The 19039-nt window shown below is 36.1% G+C and overlaps 1 protein-coding gene across 1 annotated transcript in view; it reads right to left on the bottom strand.

Moving 5' to 3' along the window:
• Nucleotides 1-12111, bottom strand: part of LOC149801906 (ubiquitin-associated protein 1-like) — a 38647-nt gene extending 26536 nt beyond the window's left edge. Inside the window, exons 1-3 of the mRNA XM_089956290.1 lie at nt 11924-12111; nt 9241-9282; nt 1262-1335 (exon numbers count right to left, since the gene is read on the bottom strand). Coding sequence (XP_089812416.1) covers nt 1262-1335; nt 9241-9271 — 105 coding nt within the window. The 5' untranslated portion in view covers nt 9272-9282; nt 11924-12111. The remainder of the gene's footprint in view (nt 1-1261; nt 1336-9240; nt 9283-11923) is intronic.
• Between the last annotated feature and the right edge of the window lie 6928 nt (nt 12112-19039).

The following is a 19039-nucleotide window of genomic DNA, read 5'->3' as shown; positions in this document are numbered from 1 at the left end:
AAAGCGCTCTCCGTTAAGGATCAATGCCATCTCTCCTCTGTCTGCATGGGTTTGAGTCTCAGATTCGGCCAATGTGGATATGTGAGAAAGCTTGCCAGTGGCTTCTTGTGGGTCGGTGGTTCTTTCCGGGGATTTCCCGGGTTCTTCCTCCACCATTAATACTGGCCGCCATGTATAGCCTATCGTGTGCTGAAAAGTGGCGTTAAACCCTACAACAAACAACAACAACAACAACATATATGTACCAATCTGTGGTTCTCTAAATAAAGTAAACTATTATATATGCCTTCTCTGTTTTCACAACAGGTGTATTTCTCATTTAATTTGCATCGATTTACGAGGTTAACTATGCCGATGAAGCATGTATTTTACCACCCGCATTTATTACATACCCCCCCCCCGCAATTTTTTTGGGGTACATGCATCATTTTCTTCAGCTAACTGACCTGGTTGCCTGTAACACGGTTCGGTCTATAACACGGTTGGGTTCTATGGCTCCCAACTACCGTGTCATACACACTGTACTATCAAAGGAACATTATAGTACTTACTGCAAGGGGTTATTTACCTTGGTCTGTATTACCTATATACAAAAGTGATTTATGAGATACAATTTAGTATATTGAAAGAGAGTATATTTTTTTTGCTTCTCCGTTTTAGAAGTCACTTTAAACTGGACAGTGAGAATGCTGACTCCCCTCTGAACATTTTGGAATACCTTTTAACAATATGTATTTACCATAAATCTACAGTATACAATCAAACACTATTATTCATAAAGTGAAATTCTTATTAAAATGGGAAAAAAGTATAAAGTAATAAAGTATTCAAAGAAAAATAACATCATTATATTTTCCAAGTATGCAGAATATATCAGCATAGTGCATTAACTTACAAATTCAACTACAAATAACATAGGTCCTGATATACCATTGCATAATTTGCCAGCCGATCAGGTTCTATGTTGTTTATTCTACTGATTACTCCTTATAATCTGACAGTAGTTGATATAACAATAAGCATAAAATGCCATGACAAGTTAATTAGCAATAGTCTTTTTCAATGAAATATCTATCAAGCCAACCATCTTTAAGCAAAAACTGATCTACCCACACTCTTCCCACCCCTACCCCCCATTTACTGGTTGGTTGCCAATCTCAGACTCATACTAATGAGTGATTATTAACATTCACCAAAAATATAGACGCTTGCATATATTGGGTTTCTGACACCTGATGGTAAGCACTCTGCCTGTACCAACCTTTTTTGGAGGAATGAACCTGGGTCCAATTCTGAATGGAATTCCATCGAGACAAGAGATGCTAGAGCCAAGAACTGGAAATAAAAGTGCATTATTGAAAATGTGTATTGAAAATAGATATGTATTATTGAAAACAGCTGTGTATTATTGGAAAGATAAATTTCTTGTATGCCAGGATTCATCTTTAAACAGTAGAATTTGCAAAGAAAAAGTAATAACCACAGCTTTTGAGTCATGAACAAAAAAAGCTCAGACTAAAACAAAATAAAAATAAAGAAACATTTACCACTACTTAAATTTCTCTTTATTTTCTGCTATAACCTCAATTTATTCTTAACTCAGAAACTGTGGGCTTTACTTTTACTTTGCAAATTGTGCTATTTAAAATGAACAAGTGAATTTCATATGACATACTCTCTGCATGGCAAAGAATACATGCTGAATTTTTATTTTTGGTTCTATTGCTGACTAAAAATAAAAACGAATCAGCCATGGAAACAGACAATGCTGTAATCATGCATCATTTTACAGGACAATGTATTAAAAAAACTTACCATATATATGTATATATTTTTGCATACGAGTTGGACCAAACTGTTCAGACCCAGATCTGCAGTCACATAATGTACCAGCAGACATGGGTCCATGCAGTTTGTGAGGACTAATCAATGGAACAAACATAAGACCTTGATATGCAGTCACATAATGTACCAACAGACTTGGGTCCATGCAGTTTTTTAGGACTAATCAATGGAACAAACATCAGACCCAGATTTGCAGTCACATAATGTACCAGCAGACTTGGGTCCATGCAGTTTGTTTGGACTAATCAATGGAACAAACAACAGATTCTGATCTGCTGCCATTATGCTATGAGAGACTTCTGTCTTTGTCATTTGCAACCCAACTTAATACACAAGTTTATAAGGTACATGTTTTATGCTGCAATCATTTTGATCTTCATGAGAATTGGTAGAAAATTACTGCTGGTATTTTACTCATATAATAGCAGAGTGACTGAGTCACACATAATACTAAAGCAAAATCCAGGTTAAAGTCGTTACCGGTAGTTTCAAATATACTGTTCTCTCGTGTTTCCATTTGCTTCCCTGCACTACAGTATATACTGAACAAATACAAATTAAGAGTTGATTTTTTAAATATTTCAACAAAACAACCTCAATATAATGCTGGAAATCTCCCGATCTTCATTACATAGAAACAAATGCTTTTGTGATTTTGTACTCTCTATTTAAGGGATTGAGTTGATTAAGATTAATCAATGATTATTACATAAAGAAAGGTTAAGATCAAATCAGGAGATTTTACACATGATCATTAGATTTCCCTTCAAATCAGAACAGAAACAAATTAAAATATGATTACGCAGTAAATAATGAAACAAATATGTAATACAAGAGCAGCAATAAAATAATTACAACTGTTGGTGTGCAATAAGTACTTTATTTTTATTTTTTCACAATGTAACATTTCTTTTAGCAGCCAATTCATTACAATTGGACTACAAAAGGTTCTGCAGAGCAAAATGTGTAGCTCATAAAACAAGTTGTCATGAATATTGCTTTCTGTTTGTATTGGCTGGGTAGGAATGCCCAGCATATTAACCACCAAATTTATACATATAGTAATTATATATCAAACATCCATTGGAATACATCAACTGACATTTTGGGCATGTGACTTTCTAAAGACTTAATACAGGACTTTAACGCAAGTGTCACTGCTGATGATACCGCTGCTAGAAATGTGATACAGACTGTGCTTAACGGATGAGTCCATTATAAACCACAAAGACCTAGATCAAGAGTTTCTGTTAGACTGGCATATGCCAGTTTTTACCTGGAAAATTTGTCCATGTACTCCAAAAAACAAAAGACTGTATTTGTGTACCAACAAACATTAAAATGTGATTTAAGTCTTGAAAGTTTTCCCTCTCAACATCAATGTCTGTCTGAAGCCAATCTATTCTTTTCAAGCAATTGTAGTCCCATATTCTGACTGACTTTCATCAGTGATTGACGATGAAATCACAGCACCAGAAGAACTGACTTATCTCTTGGACGGATTTGGGTGGAATAATGGTATTTACATGGTATAAGTGTGCTTCCCTAGTCCGTTAAAAAAGACAACTCACAGTTAGGGCTGGAGTTCCCCCAGCTATCATATTACTCAAACATGGTATTGAATTGGTGCTGCATCCTGGCCAATGAGGGAGCCTAGAAGCCAGTTTCATCTTTTGTAGGTGCTGTCAAAACAATGCCTAAATCTATCAATGTGGTAAAGTGACTCTCCTTCCAGTGCTGTTGTGTGACTACTTGCTGGTGCGTGAAGCAATAAATATTAAACCACCCATTTCTAATTCATGTATGTTTTCTTTCTGTTCAAAATAAATTAATAACCACCTGTTTGTTTGCCGAGGGAGTGGTTTCATTTGGAATTCATCGTTTTTTATTTATGTAAGCCATGCTGAAGTTGAATTAAAGATATGCTGTGCTGGTAAACACCTTAACTATTTGCTTTATAAAAGAACTCTGAACCAAAGTTTTGTTAATTGTGTGCAGAATAAGTTGGTGACTGACAGTTACAATAGTGGAATGGGATACATACTTTGAGTTTCCTCCAACACTTCCACCCCATTTTAGGTTTTTTGACATTTATGCCTTTTGAGTATTAGGTCAGAGCCAATTGGTTACAGAAAAGTTGTCATTTGCCACCACCTGAATAAAGACTGCTTCATGAAGCTGAGAGAACTTATTTGATGATGTTTTTCATGGTATCACATGACTATGCATTAAGATGTTCTCCCCACTTGATAAATCTGGCTTTTTCAGGTTGCTGCGACAGCGACAGATTTCTGGTCATTGTTCTTGCAAAAACTATGATAAGAATTAAGTATGCTTTAGTCGTCTTTACAAGCATTATGTTAATTTCATGTAATATTTACAAATTTTTTTTGCAGCAATATTTGAAAAGGGCTTTTTGTTGATATCACATGACCACTGGTCTTCTGATGTCATGGACATGTAGGTTGTGAAATTTGTGTAGTCAAGTGACAGACAATGCACATGACGAGTACTAAGTCAAATTTAATCAACGCTATAGTTTCACATCATCCATATAGAGGTTTAAAGATGCAAAGAATATTATAAAATATTTAAAATGGGGAGGGAAGAGTCAGATGAAACTCAGGCTAGGTATTACACTACAGTTGTAGTGCTCATTTGTGACTGCCTATCATCAATGTAACTCCTGTAAAGGTCAGAAATGCATTTATTTTATTTTCTTAGTGCTCATTTGTGACTGTCTATCATCAATGTAACTCCTGTAAAGGTCAGAAATGCATTTATTTTATTTTCTTAGTGCTCATTTGTGACTGTCTATCATCAATGTAACTCCTGTAAAGGTCAGAAATGCATTTATTTTATTTTCTTAGTGCTCATTTGTGACTGCCTATCATCAATGTAACTCCTGTAAAGGTCAGAAATGCATTTATTTTATTTTCTTAGTGCTCATTTGTGACTGCCTATCATCAATGTAACTCCTGTAAAGGTCAGAAATGCATTTATTTTATTTTCTTAGTGCTCATTTGTGACTGCCTATCATCAATGTAACTCCTGTAAAGGTCAGAAATGCATTTATTTTATTTTCTTAGCGCTCATTTGTGACTGCCTATCATCAATAACTCCTGTAAAGGTCAGAAATGCATTTATTTTATTTTCTTAGTGCTCATTTGTGACTGCCTATCATCAATAACTCCTGTAAAGGTCAGAAATGCATTTATTTTATTTTCTTAGTGCTCATTTGTGACTGCCTATCATCAATAACTCCTGTAAAGGTCAGAAATGCATTTATTTTATTTTCTTTGTCTGGAGTATTGTTTACAACATAATTTTCCCTACCTAATGCAAACAAGGAACTATGCATTGAAGATACTAGTTGAATAGCATTCGAACCAGTAAAATCGGACCATGTACCTAATATTACCAACCTTGCCAAAAAAAAGTGCTAGTAGTTGCACAACACTAGCAGAATCTCTGAGATCCTCGGCACATAATGCACTGGCCAATCTGGGTCGTGCAGTTTGTTAGGAGTAATCAATACAACAAAAAAACAGATCTGGATCAGTCAGCACACAATGCACTGGCAAATCTGGGTTGTGCAGTTTGTTAGGAGTAATCAATAGAACAAAAAACAGATCTGGATCAGTCAGTACACAATGCACTGGCAGATCTGGGTTGTGCAGTTTGTTAGGAGTAATCAACAGAACAAAAAACAGATCTGGATCAGTCAGTACATTATGCAATGGCATCTCAGGGTCTATGCTGTCTTCATAGTCAGACTTATAAGCGAGTATATACAGTGTTTCATCATTAATGTATGAGACAAAACTATTAAGATATTTATTGCGTATTGCCTTATTGAAATTATTAAATTTAGCCTGACAAATGCATTACTGCTAAAGTTTCACTATGATCCTTAACAAAATTACATTTGATTATTGTAGCCGCTATAGGCTGCACTGGAAACCATAGATGAAAGCACACAGGCCATGGAATTAGCAACTCCAACACCATCCAGTTGCAAATAGGGGTGAAATGATTCATCGATATATTGATGCATCTATACTTCTCTATAACAATATACATACTGATACAAGTAGTGAAAAATCAACACAAAACGATACTTACTGCAAGAAGTTTAATTTAATGTTCAGCAGTCAAAAAATGCATTAGTCATTTTGTCTTGCTGCCTTGTTATTCTTTAAAATGAGAATCTGTACAAGTGCACACACCTGTTTCTGATGTTAAAATGGAAAGAATGTGACAACTCTCACTTGCCATCTACAAAATAACACCAAGTGACATGGTTCATAATATTGCCCCTCCACCCCACCAATACTATGGCAATTATTTTATTGCAAAAACTTATTTGACATTAAGTAGTCAGCGTTTCCTCTTACATTTGCCACCCCAATTTGACATTTGGAAATTTATACTGGGGTGGAGGGTCAGAGCCAATTGCCTATCAAAAAGCCGTAATTTCTACTCATGTGAAATAAATGGCTGTTAAACTATCTTTGATTGGCTGATTGTGCCCTGGAACAAGCATTATGTCACAAAAATCAAGGAACTTTAAAATGTGTGCTTAAAATATGGGCTACAAAGAAAATTCAAAATGGTTGATTACCATCATGGTTCATCTTCAGATGAGGATTTTTTCATTTTAGCAAATACTGGCTTATGATAATTATGATGACAATAATTTTTAAAGTTTTTAAGTATATCAGATTTCTGGACCTGGGAAAAGTGTTAATGGAGATACCAGTTGGTGATTTGGAGCCTGAAACTAGTGTTATATAAGTCCAATGTACATGCTGGATGGACAGTATGCCGTCAATCACCCTTTCAGCAAATGCAGACGAGGCAGAACTCAAAGCCAAATTAAAATAAATTCAGTTTAAAAAGCTAAATGCAATTTTCATTTATTTTCTCAAACAATTCAGCACTGCAAAGTGCAACTGAACTAAAGTACCCGATAGGAGTGAAGATAAACTGAATAAATAAGAATTTTAAAAAAATGAAATTAGGAAGTAAAGATATTTTTATCAAAATACATTTATCTTGTGGCTAAAGTGAGTCCTGAACCTGAAGCAGCCTTATACAGCATTAAATGTTGAAGACATATCACTCATAACTAACGTGTGTGTGTGATTTGGAGTTTTAATGTAACTTTAAAACAAAATTCAGTCATATCTGCAGTGTGGCAGTTGATAGTGATGTCCAGCACTGTGACATCATGCCACATACATGCAGAATAATGTACTACCCAGTCACATTATCCTGAAACCAGGTCGACCAGTCCTAACACTAACCTCTGAAAGCTGAGTGCCAAGTGAGGCAGCTGTTAGTACCATTTTTATGTCTTTGGTATGGCTCGGCTGGGTTCAAACCCACGACCTCACGCATCCCAGGCTATTGCTATAATCACTAGGCCACCAGAGCAGTCCAACTAACAGGCAGTCTGTTTGTAAGTATTTCTGTTGTCTAGTCATGGATGCGAATGGCATATAAACAGGTGCTAAGTATATGTCTGTCTGAAATCTGCATACTGTAAATACATCCAGTAAATAACAAAAAGGGCACCACCTACCACTGATAGACCCTCAAAGGATGGAAAGACCATAATAATAATAATAATAATAATAATAATAATTTTATTTAAAGAGGGTAAAACAATTAGCTAAGAAATAATCTACCTTGAGGCCCTCATACAAAGAAATTTATTTTAGCTGCATCTCTGAAGCCACCAGATATACTGGGTTTGGAAGGAAATGGAATGGGCATTTCTAATCTCAACTGGAATACTATTCCAGAGCAAAGTTCCAGAATATTGGAAACTTTTTTAAAATAATTCCTTATTTGGTTTGGGAATTTTATACTGTTTGGTAGACATGGATCGCAGGTGAGGAGTATTGCCAGGTAGACTTTACTGGAATAGACGTGTCACTGTAAATATTCAGGAGCACTATTATTGGATATCCTGTACATTAATTTGGCTTTTCTCAAATGGATTCAATTTTTAAAAGATAATATTTTTTAACTTACCAGCTAAATTTTCCTTGCCTTCTTTCTGAATTGATATTAACCCAATGCTTTTTTTTTGGAAGATGTTCCAGCTTTGCTATATTTTTTTCATTTGAATTCCCCCCATACTGTATTACAGTATTCTAAAAAGGGTTGTATGTAACTGCTGTAAAATAGTTTTCTGTGCCTTTCAGGGAGAAAATGTCTTATCCTACTGAGAAGCCATAAACTTGAATTTACTTTTCTCACTGATATGTTTGATATGTTCAGTCCATGTTATGTTATTATCTACCAAAACACCAAGTAGTCTATCATGACAAACCATCTGCAAATTTTTTATCCTTCCATGTCAGACATAGTTCATCACTATCAAGATTTGTCCTTTTCTGCCGTGTTGAGATAAGTAATATTTTAGTTTTACCGGTATTTACCACCATGCCATTGAATGGGCACCAGCTGTCCACTTTGTTTAGGGCATTCTGTAAAAAAATTTCGAGTTCATGCTTTGTGTTTTGGATGTCTGACATTGTTGTGTTATCTGCATTGAGATCTGTATATGATAATGAGTCCCTTAGTAAAAGTGGTAGGTCATTAATAAATAAAATAAACAGTAATGGACCTAGAACTGAGCCTTATGGTACTCCATATCTAATTGTTCCAGGTTTAGACAGAACATTATTCATATAAACATGTTGTGTTCTCTCACTTAAGTGTGAAGAAAACCATCTAACTGCTTTTATCACACTGGTAGATTTTCAAGTTAATATGTGTATTGATAATGTATCGTATTGTAGGCTGTGTAAAGTGAATTGTACTGATACATGGCACAGGTGTATCATTTTCCCCCTAGTTCTAATAGCATATAATATTCACTTTGTTAAACTTTACATAAGGGTATCCAAACATATTTAGTTCTTTTTAAGTAGCTTCATCATTCTTCCTGTCAGTAAGTTCTTATTCAATGAAGTAACGCATCAAAGAAGTGCCTGCTCCCACCACTGTTTGAAACTTACAGATGTCCATGGCTTCCTTAACAAATTTATTCCATACGCTATACTGAAGTATGCAAGTATCTGGTTGATTAGACTGTATCAATAACAGAAAGGCAAAGCAAGCCATATGACCAGTATGACAAAAATGGAATTTCATCCAGTTTTTTTCCCCCTGAAAAATGGCTGTTTTTTAAACACTGATCGGACAGGAGGAGAACTATTCTCCTGTTTGGGAGTTTCACAATGACATCTATGCAAAGAATGAAATAGGAAGGAACAAGTTTCCCGTTTATAGATACATGTAAAGCCCATAGCTGACATACACACATGTTCAACAGATTTCAAGACTTTACTCCTAGGTGGCATTAATTTGAATACTTACATGAACTCCTACCAAATGTGTTCTCCGCCATTCTTTAAGACTCTGAAAAGGAGATTAATATAACTAAAGATATAACAACACATATGAAAAATAAAGAAAAATATAAATATTCCATAAAGAAAGTGTATATGAAACATATGCTACATCAAAACATAACATTAAACAATAATTAGAAATTCATGATCTTGCTGATGACAAATGTTCCCCACTCAAAACAAAAGCCACCAATGCAAACAGAAAGGAACTACAGTTCTCCCACGTTATAATACAATACCTACAGTTAATGGTATAAGAAGAATAGAAAATTATATGAATGCATGTAAATGTGTAAGGATGGGCAATCTCAAAATACCAAACATACAGTAATAAAGATTTTTTACATCATATATCTTGACAACCACAACTTGTATGAATAAACAATGATGCAGCCCATGCCACTCGGGGCCTGGCAGGTTTCAATGGACTGATCCTTCTGATGACTACTCATGAATCTGTGTGAGACGAGAAGATAATAACTTGCATGCAGTTTGCGTTCAATAAATACTCTTTTACCTCTACATAATTTCTGATGAAACATGCTATTTCTGATTCCCAAACGACAGAAGCAGTTGGATGCTTGAAAACACCAGAGGAAGAAAAGAAAAAAACAGCCACAGAAAACAAAACAATTTAAGAGAAATATGACGCTTTCAAATGAAAGTGTTACTCAAAAATTAGTTGGGTTCCATATTCCATTTAGAATATACAAACAGACTACACAATAAGGCCATGACAGTGATGTTAACTGCTCAACTGCAATATGTTGACATGGATGCATTTGACCCAGGTCAAGCAATCCACTGCTGGAATTCATCTTTCCTAATGTATTTTTGGGGGATGCATTTTGGATAACAGTCTTATGTTTGTAAACTGGGTCTAGTTCTGGTACTGTCATTGATGACAAGTCAATGGATGAGAATCCTGATTGATTTTCTATTAATGATTCAACTCTCACTGGCAGTGCCAATAAAATAATCTTGTCAGATATATTCACAAATACATGTCAATTCAAAACTTCTCGCAGCAGCACAAAGCAGTCTCAGTACAATTACCAAGCTGTTACTGGACCTTTCAATGAAGCAAACTGGAGATTACTATGTCCAAAATGTATGACCATTTCTTCACATTTTGATTATTATCCCAATCCCACTGATACTAAATTGTGCATTACCAATATCCTTAATACACCAATAATACAATTTACAGTGGGCAAAGAACCATACTTGTCAACTATCTTACTGGGAGAAAAAAACTCATGATTTATAAGATTGTTCCAAGTGTACCTCCCAATATCACAATATCTCCTAATTTGTGCTGATAACTCTCGATTATTACATCATGTCTGTCGATTTTAATTTCTCCTTTAAAACAAAATCCTGCACAAACTGATATATTACATGCAATCCATAGAAACCATATTCTATGTTATCACCTGTAAATATTTTTGTGAAGAAATATCACCTGTCCTGTGAGTATTGTTGTGAAGAAATAATTGTCACATTACAAAGAATTTTTTCTTCAGTAAATAGAATGTTAAGTGTGGGCATCATTCATGTAAATTTATGAAGTTGTTATTACCCCAACAACAATACTAAAATGAAAAAGGACACCACAGCACCAAAAAAAACAACCTTCAACAATAAAATTGTCAGGAATTAGTTTTCAATCCCAAAAATAATCACAATGAATGCTGTGTAATTTTCCTACAAGCCAAATAACATCTACATTCCCACCAAAGAAACTTACACAAGTAAACATCTGACATTACTGTACTGTATGTATAAATGTTAATTACCATAATTAAATTAAAAGAATAAATTTTGTATTTTAAAAAAGTCACTACACAGCGTATGTGCCACCCATAATAAATAATTCAGAATAAACATTTTATTTAGCAAACAGTGTTACATGCCTTACCTGTTGACAATAAGGAAATAAGGTGGAATATAAAACGTGGGAAGATTAGTTGTCACGTGTATGATAGCTTGAGACTGCAGATTTGAATTGTTGAACATACACTTTAGGCACCATTAGTTACAACAAAATAGGACAATGTTTATTTGCAAATCAATTACTGGTGCATACATACACACACTGTTAAACATGTTTACTTTAATATGTTGGAGGGGGAGTCATTTCATAAGATAACTGCAATGATAAGGATTAACTGTTAATAAGTCACATTGACTTTCTTACTTTTTTACCTAAGGTTATTGTGCAGCTTGGCCGCAAATGTTCAAAATATGAAAAGCGGACACATGGGGCGGGGGCGTTTCTGGGGAAACGACGTGTCCTTTGAGAATTTCACGGGTACTGGACGCGAAAGATCCGTCAATATCCTACACTTTAAAAACTACTGGCACAAATCTCCCAATTTTCGGTCCCTATCTCTATTTTTTCTTTTATTATTCAACCATCTTACTTAGCTTTTGTTTAAAAAGTTGACAGGTATGAGACCCTTAGCTTACAACATGGATACTACCCTTTGGAACACTAGAAAGAAAATTTGCCCCTGCCCCACTCCCTGCTACTTTTCTGACTTATCCTGCTATATTGTCTCCTAATATTGAAACACTGACGGCAATGGCGATGAATATGATGATGATTATAAATGGTTAGTTCCTGGATGAAAGTTCATATTTACCTGTAATTTCCTTACACCACATATCTCTGCAACAGCAAATCTGCAAATATACGGGTAGATTTCGACTAAAAGTGGAAGCAACTATATTAAACGATGACATATATGCCAAATAAATAACAATGATTACTCATCAGCAGCACTTTACTTCTCATCAATAAACCATTTTTAGTATGACGTAAATATAGGGGAAACTACTCTTCGAGACCGGGCATCGCTCGGCCATTTCCGTGAGGTCGTAACTAAACCTCGGATGTAATTGGCCGCTATTGAGAACAGTATTTTGAACTACTTTCGTTCTCTTGGGACAATATGGCAGCATACAGAGTTGTTGTTGTTGTAGGATTTAACGCCATTTTTCAGCACACAATAGGCTATACATGGCGGCCAGTATTAATGGTGGAGGAAGAACCCGGGAAATCCCCAGAAAGAACCACGGACCCTCGACAAGCTACTGGCAAGCTTTCTCACATATCCACATTGGCCGAATCTGAGACTCGAACCCAGGCAGACAGAGGTGAGATGGCAGTGATCCGTAACGGAGAGCGCTTTAGACCACTCGGCCACTCGAATTTTACAGCCGCAGCATGTAGAGACAAAGTTAGAACTGGAACTCTCGACGTTTGCTATAGTAACATATGTGATGCACTACGCCTGACTTGCCATAGAACACAATTAATTGTACTATATGTTCTCTACATTTTTTTTCTCTTCTCAGTACTGACCTTTCCACTGTGTGACAATCAATACAAATTATGTGTTAATCTAAAATACCTTCAAAGATGACTTCACGGAGATGTTCTTGTCAAAGGTTGACCTGCTCTTTTTTGAGATGCTGGACTGTCAACAGACAATCATGCAAACAGAACACAGATTTCACTTCCGGATCATCACACACGGACAACCACACCCTGAGCTCATATTCTCAAGAATAAACAATTACCTTTAAATCCCTATCAAAAATGCATAAATAAAACTCTTTTATCGCCACCAAAATTAGAGAGGAAAAAAAATGTTCTAAAAATAGACTAGAACTACATTCCGGAAGTACTAATTGTAGCCTGATTCCAGAGGCTAATCAACAAACACATCAAATTGATATATATATATATATATATATATATATATATATATATATATATATATATATATATATATATACAATTATCCATAGCATACCATGAAAATAAAATTTAAAAACTTACAAACAAACAACGCAATGAATAATGGGAAAGTTGTCTTCCTTTACGACTGTAATACCCGAAGCGGTCCATAACAGAACAAGAACATCGCTCGACCATTTCTGTCATATCGTGAAATAATTTCGAACGTAGTTGAAGAAATGTTTAGTGAATCGCCTCTGGCAGAGTGCACTACATATGTTACAACAGCAAAGGCCGAGGATATTCCGATAGTGACTTTGTCTCCTTCTGCCACAATATTGTTCCATGCAAACGAAAGTAGTCCATAATAAAGTTCTCAATGGCTATCTGAAGGAATGGGAAAAGGATGTTCCCTTTGGAAAAGAATTGTATTGTAGGATATATTATAAAGAAAAAACGTTTCAAAACACAGCAACACAAACTGGAACAGAATGAAACCGAGACCAGTTATAACATTCTTAGTATGTACAAGTGGCTCTTTCTCTTTACAATCAGAGTTTAACTTGTGCAAAATTAACGGGACACACTAAAGTGGCAGTGGTGGTACAATGTGGTAGCTTAATGATGAGTTTGGATTGATTGTTGAACCGGTTTATTTTACACAGTCTACATAAGCTTGATTTTTGCAAATGACATTGTCGCATTCAAGAGTGTATGCATCATATGGTAAATAATAATAATAATAATAAGAAGAAGAAGAAGAAGAAGAAGAAGAAAAGGGGGAATAATTAATATTTTCCAAGGCATACACTTTTGCAGAGTATGTCATTATGACTACTGTAAATCACATTTGCTCGCATATGGTATTGGTACAAGGTGATCGGCCATGTTTTAAATGCGGCATCAGAGTCAAATCATATAATCATCTTTGCCAGCCAGGCAAATCTGTTTGTGACAAAGAGCTGCTAAGCAACTTTGCAAACAGCTGGCATTGCTTAGGAAACAGACACAGATGTAAATGAAATAAAAGTTAGAATTGCAGCGATTGTAGTTTCTGGTCTTGCTGGAACAATTTGTTTTATAATTTAAAAAAAACCAAGTTATTGACGGACTTTTCAATTAGGAAAATATTTTTCTTACATTTAAGCATGCTGACTGAATCATCCAAACAAAGCAAGCATCACTATGGAATGCGAATGGTATCAATTACCTCCTATACATACATCAATAAATTCCGTCACATCAGTACATATTCCTAATCCCGTTATATTATATACTAAAAATTCTCACAATAATCAGACGCATTTATTTACCTTACACTCATACAAAGTACGCAAATATTCAAATATCCATGCTCTTACATACTTCAACCATTTTCCAAACTCACAATTCAAGCATGTGTAAATTCTAACATAACGCGTTAATAAATGTACTGGTTTACTACGAAGTAACCTAATAGAAAATTATAAAGGTAATTCTAACAGAAACTAACAATCTACATAATTCCGCCTCGCATCTAATAATTATCTACGTGGGCTCAAGCCCATTTCTCAAGTACGCATGTAAATGAAACACTACAAAGGCAATTGTACATACAAATCGATCATATTAATTAGGTATACATATTACATATAATTAAAATTATAATGCCGTAATATTCTGCAAAAATCGAGCAAATAACTTACTGACATTTTTCAAAGTTTTGTCTTTCCGTAGAATCTACCTCTAAGTTTTGCCGCCAAATTACGAGTGGCTTCTTCTCGGAGTAAATTCTTTTGATCAGCAGTCCGTCTCGGCTAATACTAAAGTTTCTCTTACGATGTGGAGGGTGTCATTCGGGGCTGACTTGTAATCACGTCCTCTATCTCAATTTTTGATTGGATATCGCTGTGGACCGATGAAATCAAACTTAGCGGACCATCTCCCTCTCGCTGTCCGTCAAACTGGGGACGGGCAAGAACACGCCTCGTTCACCCCGCGGACTTTCTTTTGATCGTTGAACAAACTTGCAACATATAGGTGTAATAACGGCAAGGCTTTGTTAAGTGATGCGATCGGTCGCCTTTCCAACTCAAGTTTCCAGTCTCTGGCTGGTCACATTAACCTTGCGTAAGAGTGCAACACTAACTCCGCGGCAAGGTTTAGAGATCAAACACAATGCCGCGGTAATATTCCCAAGACAGGTAGATTATAGCTTAGACTTTATAGCTGGGGCTTAGTAAACGTGATAATATATAATACTGCTTTCTGAGGACGTTGAATATATTCGGGAACAAAAACACCGTTGTCATATTGCATGTACCATTGCTACTAAGGCCGCTACGTATGTTCGTGAAACAGCACAGTAATTACAACTACGTGAATTTAAGTTTCACATTCGCAGTGGTGCATTAGAAAATCGCGTGGCAATTATCCCTCTCTCTCACACACACACACACCAGGCAAAGATGCTCGACAACTGTTATCAAACATGATTCGTGGGATTAATTCGGTGTGACAGCGCTCTGCTACCTCAGGAGGTAAAGTGGATATTGTTCTCAGTGCACATTTAATTATGCCGTTTGACTGTAACATGAATGAATGTAAAATCACAACATCGTGGATTCACAGCGGTGCTCGTAGAATCCTTAACCGTACATTCAGACACCAAAGCTATTAATGACTAATTTGGCAAAGAAATCGCTCTGCGATTTCAAAATAGATCTTGGTGTTAATTCGCATTTGCTGCAACAAATTATAATTCCTCTCGCACAAATGCCCTGCTTGGGGGTGGGGTGGGGGGACCAAGATATAATAACGTGTTTTGTTATTGTGGAAAATCATTTCTAACTGAAATTGTAAATACCTCGATGGACTATACTATCTCAGCAGCGCGACGTTGCCCGCTTCTTAATTCCCCTGGTGTATAACGAACAATATTGTTTCCAAGTGTTTCTAACGGTGGTGGTTGTGAAATCATTTTCTGAATAACAGTGACATTCTTTTGTCCAATGGCATCAGCTTGTACTCATCCGATTATATGTCTGATTTTATTTTTTGTGCATTTATAACTGACGAAAGTCGCATAACCCATTCGTACCATCGCTCTCGATCTGAGACCACTGTCGAGTGCTAGCACATTGGGTTCTCGATCGCATTAATAATTCTGCTGCGTAATGATGACCAGGTGTGTGATTACATTATTCTACAATGGTTTTGTCACAATGTATATTAACATGCCAAACATGAGCTTGCACATAGTGTTTAGTAAACAGTGCAGCAACGGCTCTGAGAAATTCCTTACCTATATCGACTTGTAATAATTGTGGCCATGTTAATTGTATATAATAATCCTTCACTTGAATGTATTTCTCTTTTTAGAAAATAGGCATACATTTTACAAAATGTATCTAGTGGTAAGGAGAGAAACATAAATTTTAGTCACTAACACGCACACCACACGGACCTGGAAGTCTTTTCTGGAGGTGGAACGTCTTGCAAACGTTTATAATTCTGTAAATCTTCATCTTCTGGAAGAATTCTTTGCAGTAGCCCAACCGTGCTGATAAACTTCGTGGCATCGAAATTCGTCTAAGTCTTGGCTGATTCATAGATATCTGATCATTTGGGCACTTTCAAAATAATCAACCCTCTTATAACATTCAGGTACCAATGATTTAAAAGTCTATGCCATGAGTTTAAAGCTTCTTTCAAGACATCAAAGTTAATTTCTTGAGGCGAACGATAGTTTCCGTCATTTGATTTTGGACATGGTATGAATTTCTCCATGTCGGTCCACCACTAGCAAAATTTACAATTATGTCTTCTGGATTTACGTCAGTCCGCACCTAAACCGTTCCATTCAATATCTTGGTGATAGCTATCTGGGCGATCAATGTAAATACAACTGCCATTGTATAAAAGGACTTGATCTCCAAGAGGTTCCAATGCATCATACTAGTTTCAACGGGTACTGGCCTTCGATTATGCTGCAATGATGACATTACGAAACTCGTCGTGGGTGCCAACTCTGTCGCGTCTTCGTAAATCACAAATTAAACCAAGATTTCCACATGTTTCATGAGCTTTCTTTTGTCGTACCCCAGCTGAAACAAGCAACTTCAATATGCCATGAATTTATTGGCATGTTTATCAATAAATTCAAAAAGGCAAGACACCTAGAAGACACTGATAGTGACGAAATTAAAATACAGAGGCAGTAAAGAAAGAAAGTCGAAAATGTACTTTTGTGTTATGAAATTTTGTATTGTGATCCCTATTCGAAATGAATATATTAAAGAAAGAAAACTTAAGTGCCTTTTGTCTTGATCTTTAGACTTTCCCAATAAGATACTTAAACACACTCACACGCACATCGTTGAATCGTTGGAAGCGATTTAAGTTTGCTTCATTTGGGAATCATTGAGTAGTATCTCTTTTCTAAGAGATACAGGTGACCCTGAAAAGGACAGACGGGTGTTGTTGTTTTTTTTATCACAAAAATAACAACTGGTGTATTTGACATCCTAAGCTAAGTCCTTCTCCACCTCCTGTTACTATTGCTGATTTGGTAGTTGTAATAGTAGCTGTTGTTGCTGCTGGTATCTCAGTGGCGGCGAGAATGGATATAGTGATAGAAGGCTTAGAATCTTTGCACGTGAAAATCTGTTTCTCTCGTGTTTAGCAAAATAAGTCTAAATCCTCTGTCTCTGATACTTTAACTCCCCCAAAATGTCTTGTAACAAATTCACTGTTGTGTTTTACTCATTTTCTCGTGTCCCTCACAACTCAAAGTTGTCCTCTTCTCTTCTTCTTCTTCTTCTCGTTTTCTTTTTTACTCCTGTTGATGTTGTTGAATATATGCTTCTTCTACTACTTTCTGTGATTACCAAAATTCTCCAGTCTATCCTTCTGTTTCTTTCTTAAAGCATCCACCTATGGTTATGGTAGAAAAGGAAGTGAAGGTAGTACTACCGTCGTAGACAACCATTCTTGAAGACACGACAGGAAATCAGGCAAAGCTAAATTGAAATCCTCCTCCTCTGGTTACAGCTTCATTAGTAGTCGTGGGCACGGTACTATAACTCCGAGTATATGTTATATCCTCAGCAATATATTGTCTTCATTTTATCAGCCATAGTGTGGTACTAAAACTGTTCCTCACAGGAACGCTGTGCACATAGATATTCTGTCTGGGAGAGATAACCCATGCTATCATTGAAATTTATAATACGCGCTTTGACTGGTAAATTTTTTTACTCCGTGTCGAACCGATTTACCCTGTATATGCAGGCGTAATTTTTTTTTATGCAGTAACCTGATCTCAAGACAACTCAAGCAAGATGTAGGCAAAACCAGATTCATCGACCATCATTTACAACAGGTTAGTCAGCCCAGACTACCTAATCTATGTGAAAGCATCATGGGCCATCATCAATATTAAACGGCGGTATGGAAAAGAAGAGTGTATATGGAAAGGCAGGGGTGTCTGAAGAAGGTATTGGTGTATGGATCTGCCATGAGACAAAGTGTGATGAGAAGAACGGTGAAACGGTGTGATTTGTGCTAACACTCTTCTCTGGTTAACAATCACAACGGCTCTTTTCAGGGCAACCGAGATCTCTAAGAAAGAAAGCTACTAATAATATTTCGTGAAATAAAATCGTGCTTTATCTTTTATGCATGCATGTATCTGTTTATGTTTATGTTGTTTAAAACTAAAACGTACAAACCCTACATCCTTTCTTGTGCGTTTATATGTGTTAAAATGTATAGTAGTGTATCTATAAACACTTCCTACCCTTGTGTGTGATAATATGTGTCTGTTTCTATCCTTCGAGTTCGGAGATGACCATGACATTACCAAATGGTTGCACTTCTGTGATTACGCGATTGACTGATCAAGCCAGTTTATGTTCGGAACTGTGTTTGGCACACTTAGCATGAAATGCCGCATGGGTTGCTTGAAGAATAGAAGACGTTCTGCAGTTACGAGATTTACACTGCTCGCGCCTCTGCACTGCCTCTGCAATTCTTC

Source organism: Sinohyriopsis cumingii, chromosome 4 (genome assembly GCF_028554795.1).
Source record: "Sinohyriopsis cumingii isolate HCF-2022 chromosome 4, ASM2855479v2, whole genome shotgun sequence".
Taxonomy (NCBI): domain Eukaryota; kingdom Metazoa; phylum Mollusca; class Bivalvia; order Unionida; family Unionidae; genus Sinohyriopsis; species Sinohyriopsis cumingii.
Note: the sequence above shows the minus strand (reverse complement) of the source record. Positions and strands in the feature narration are given on the sequence as shown.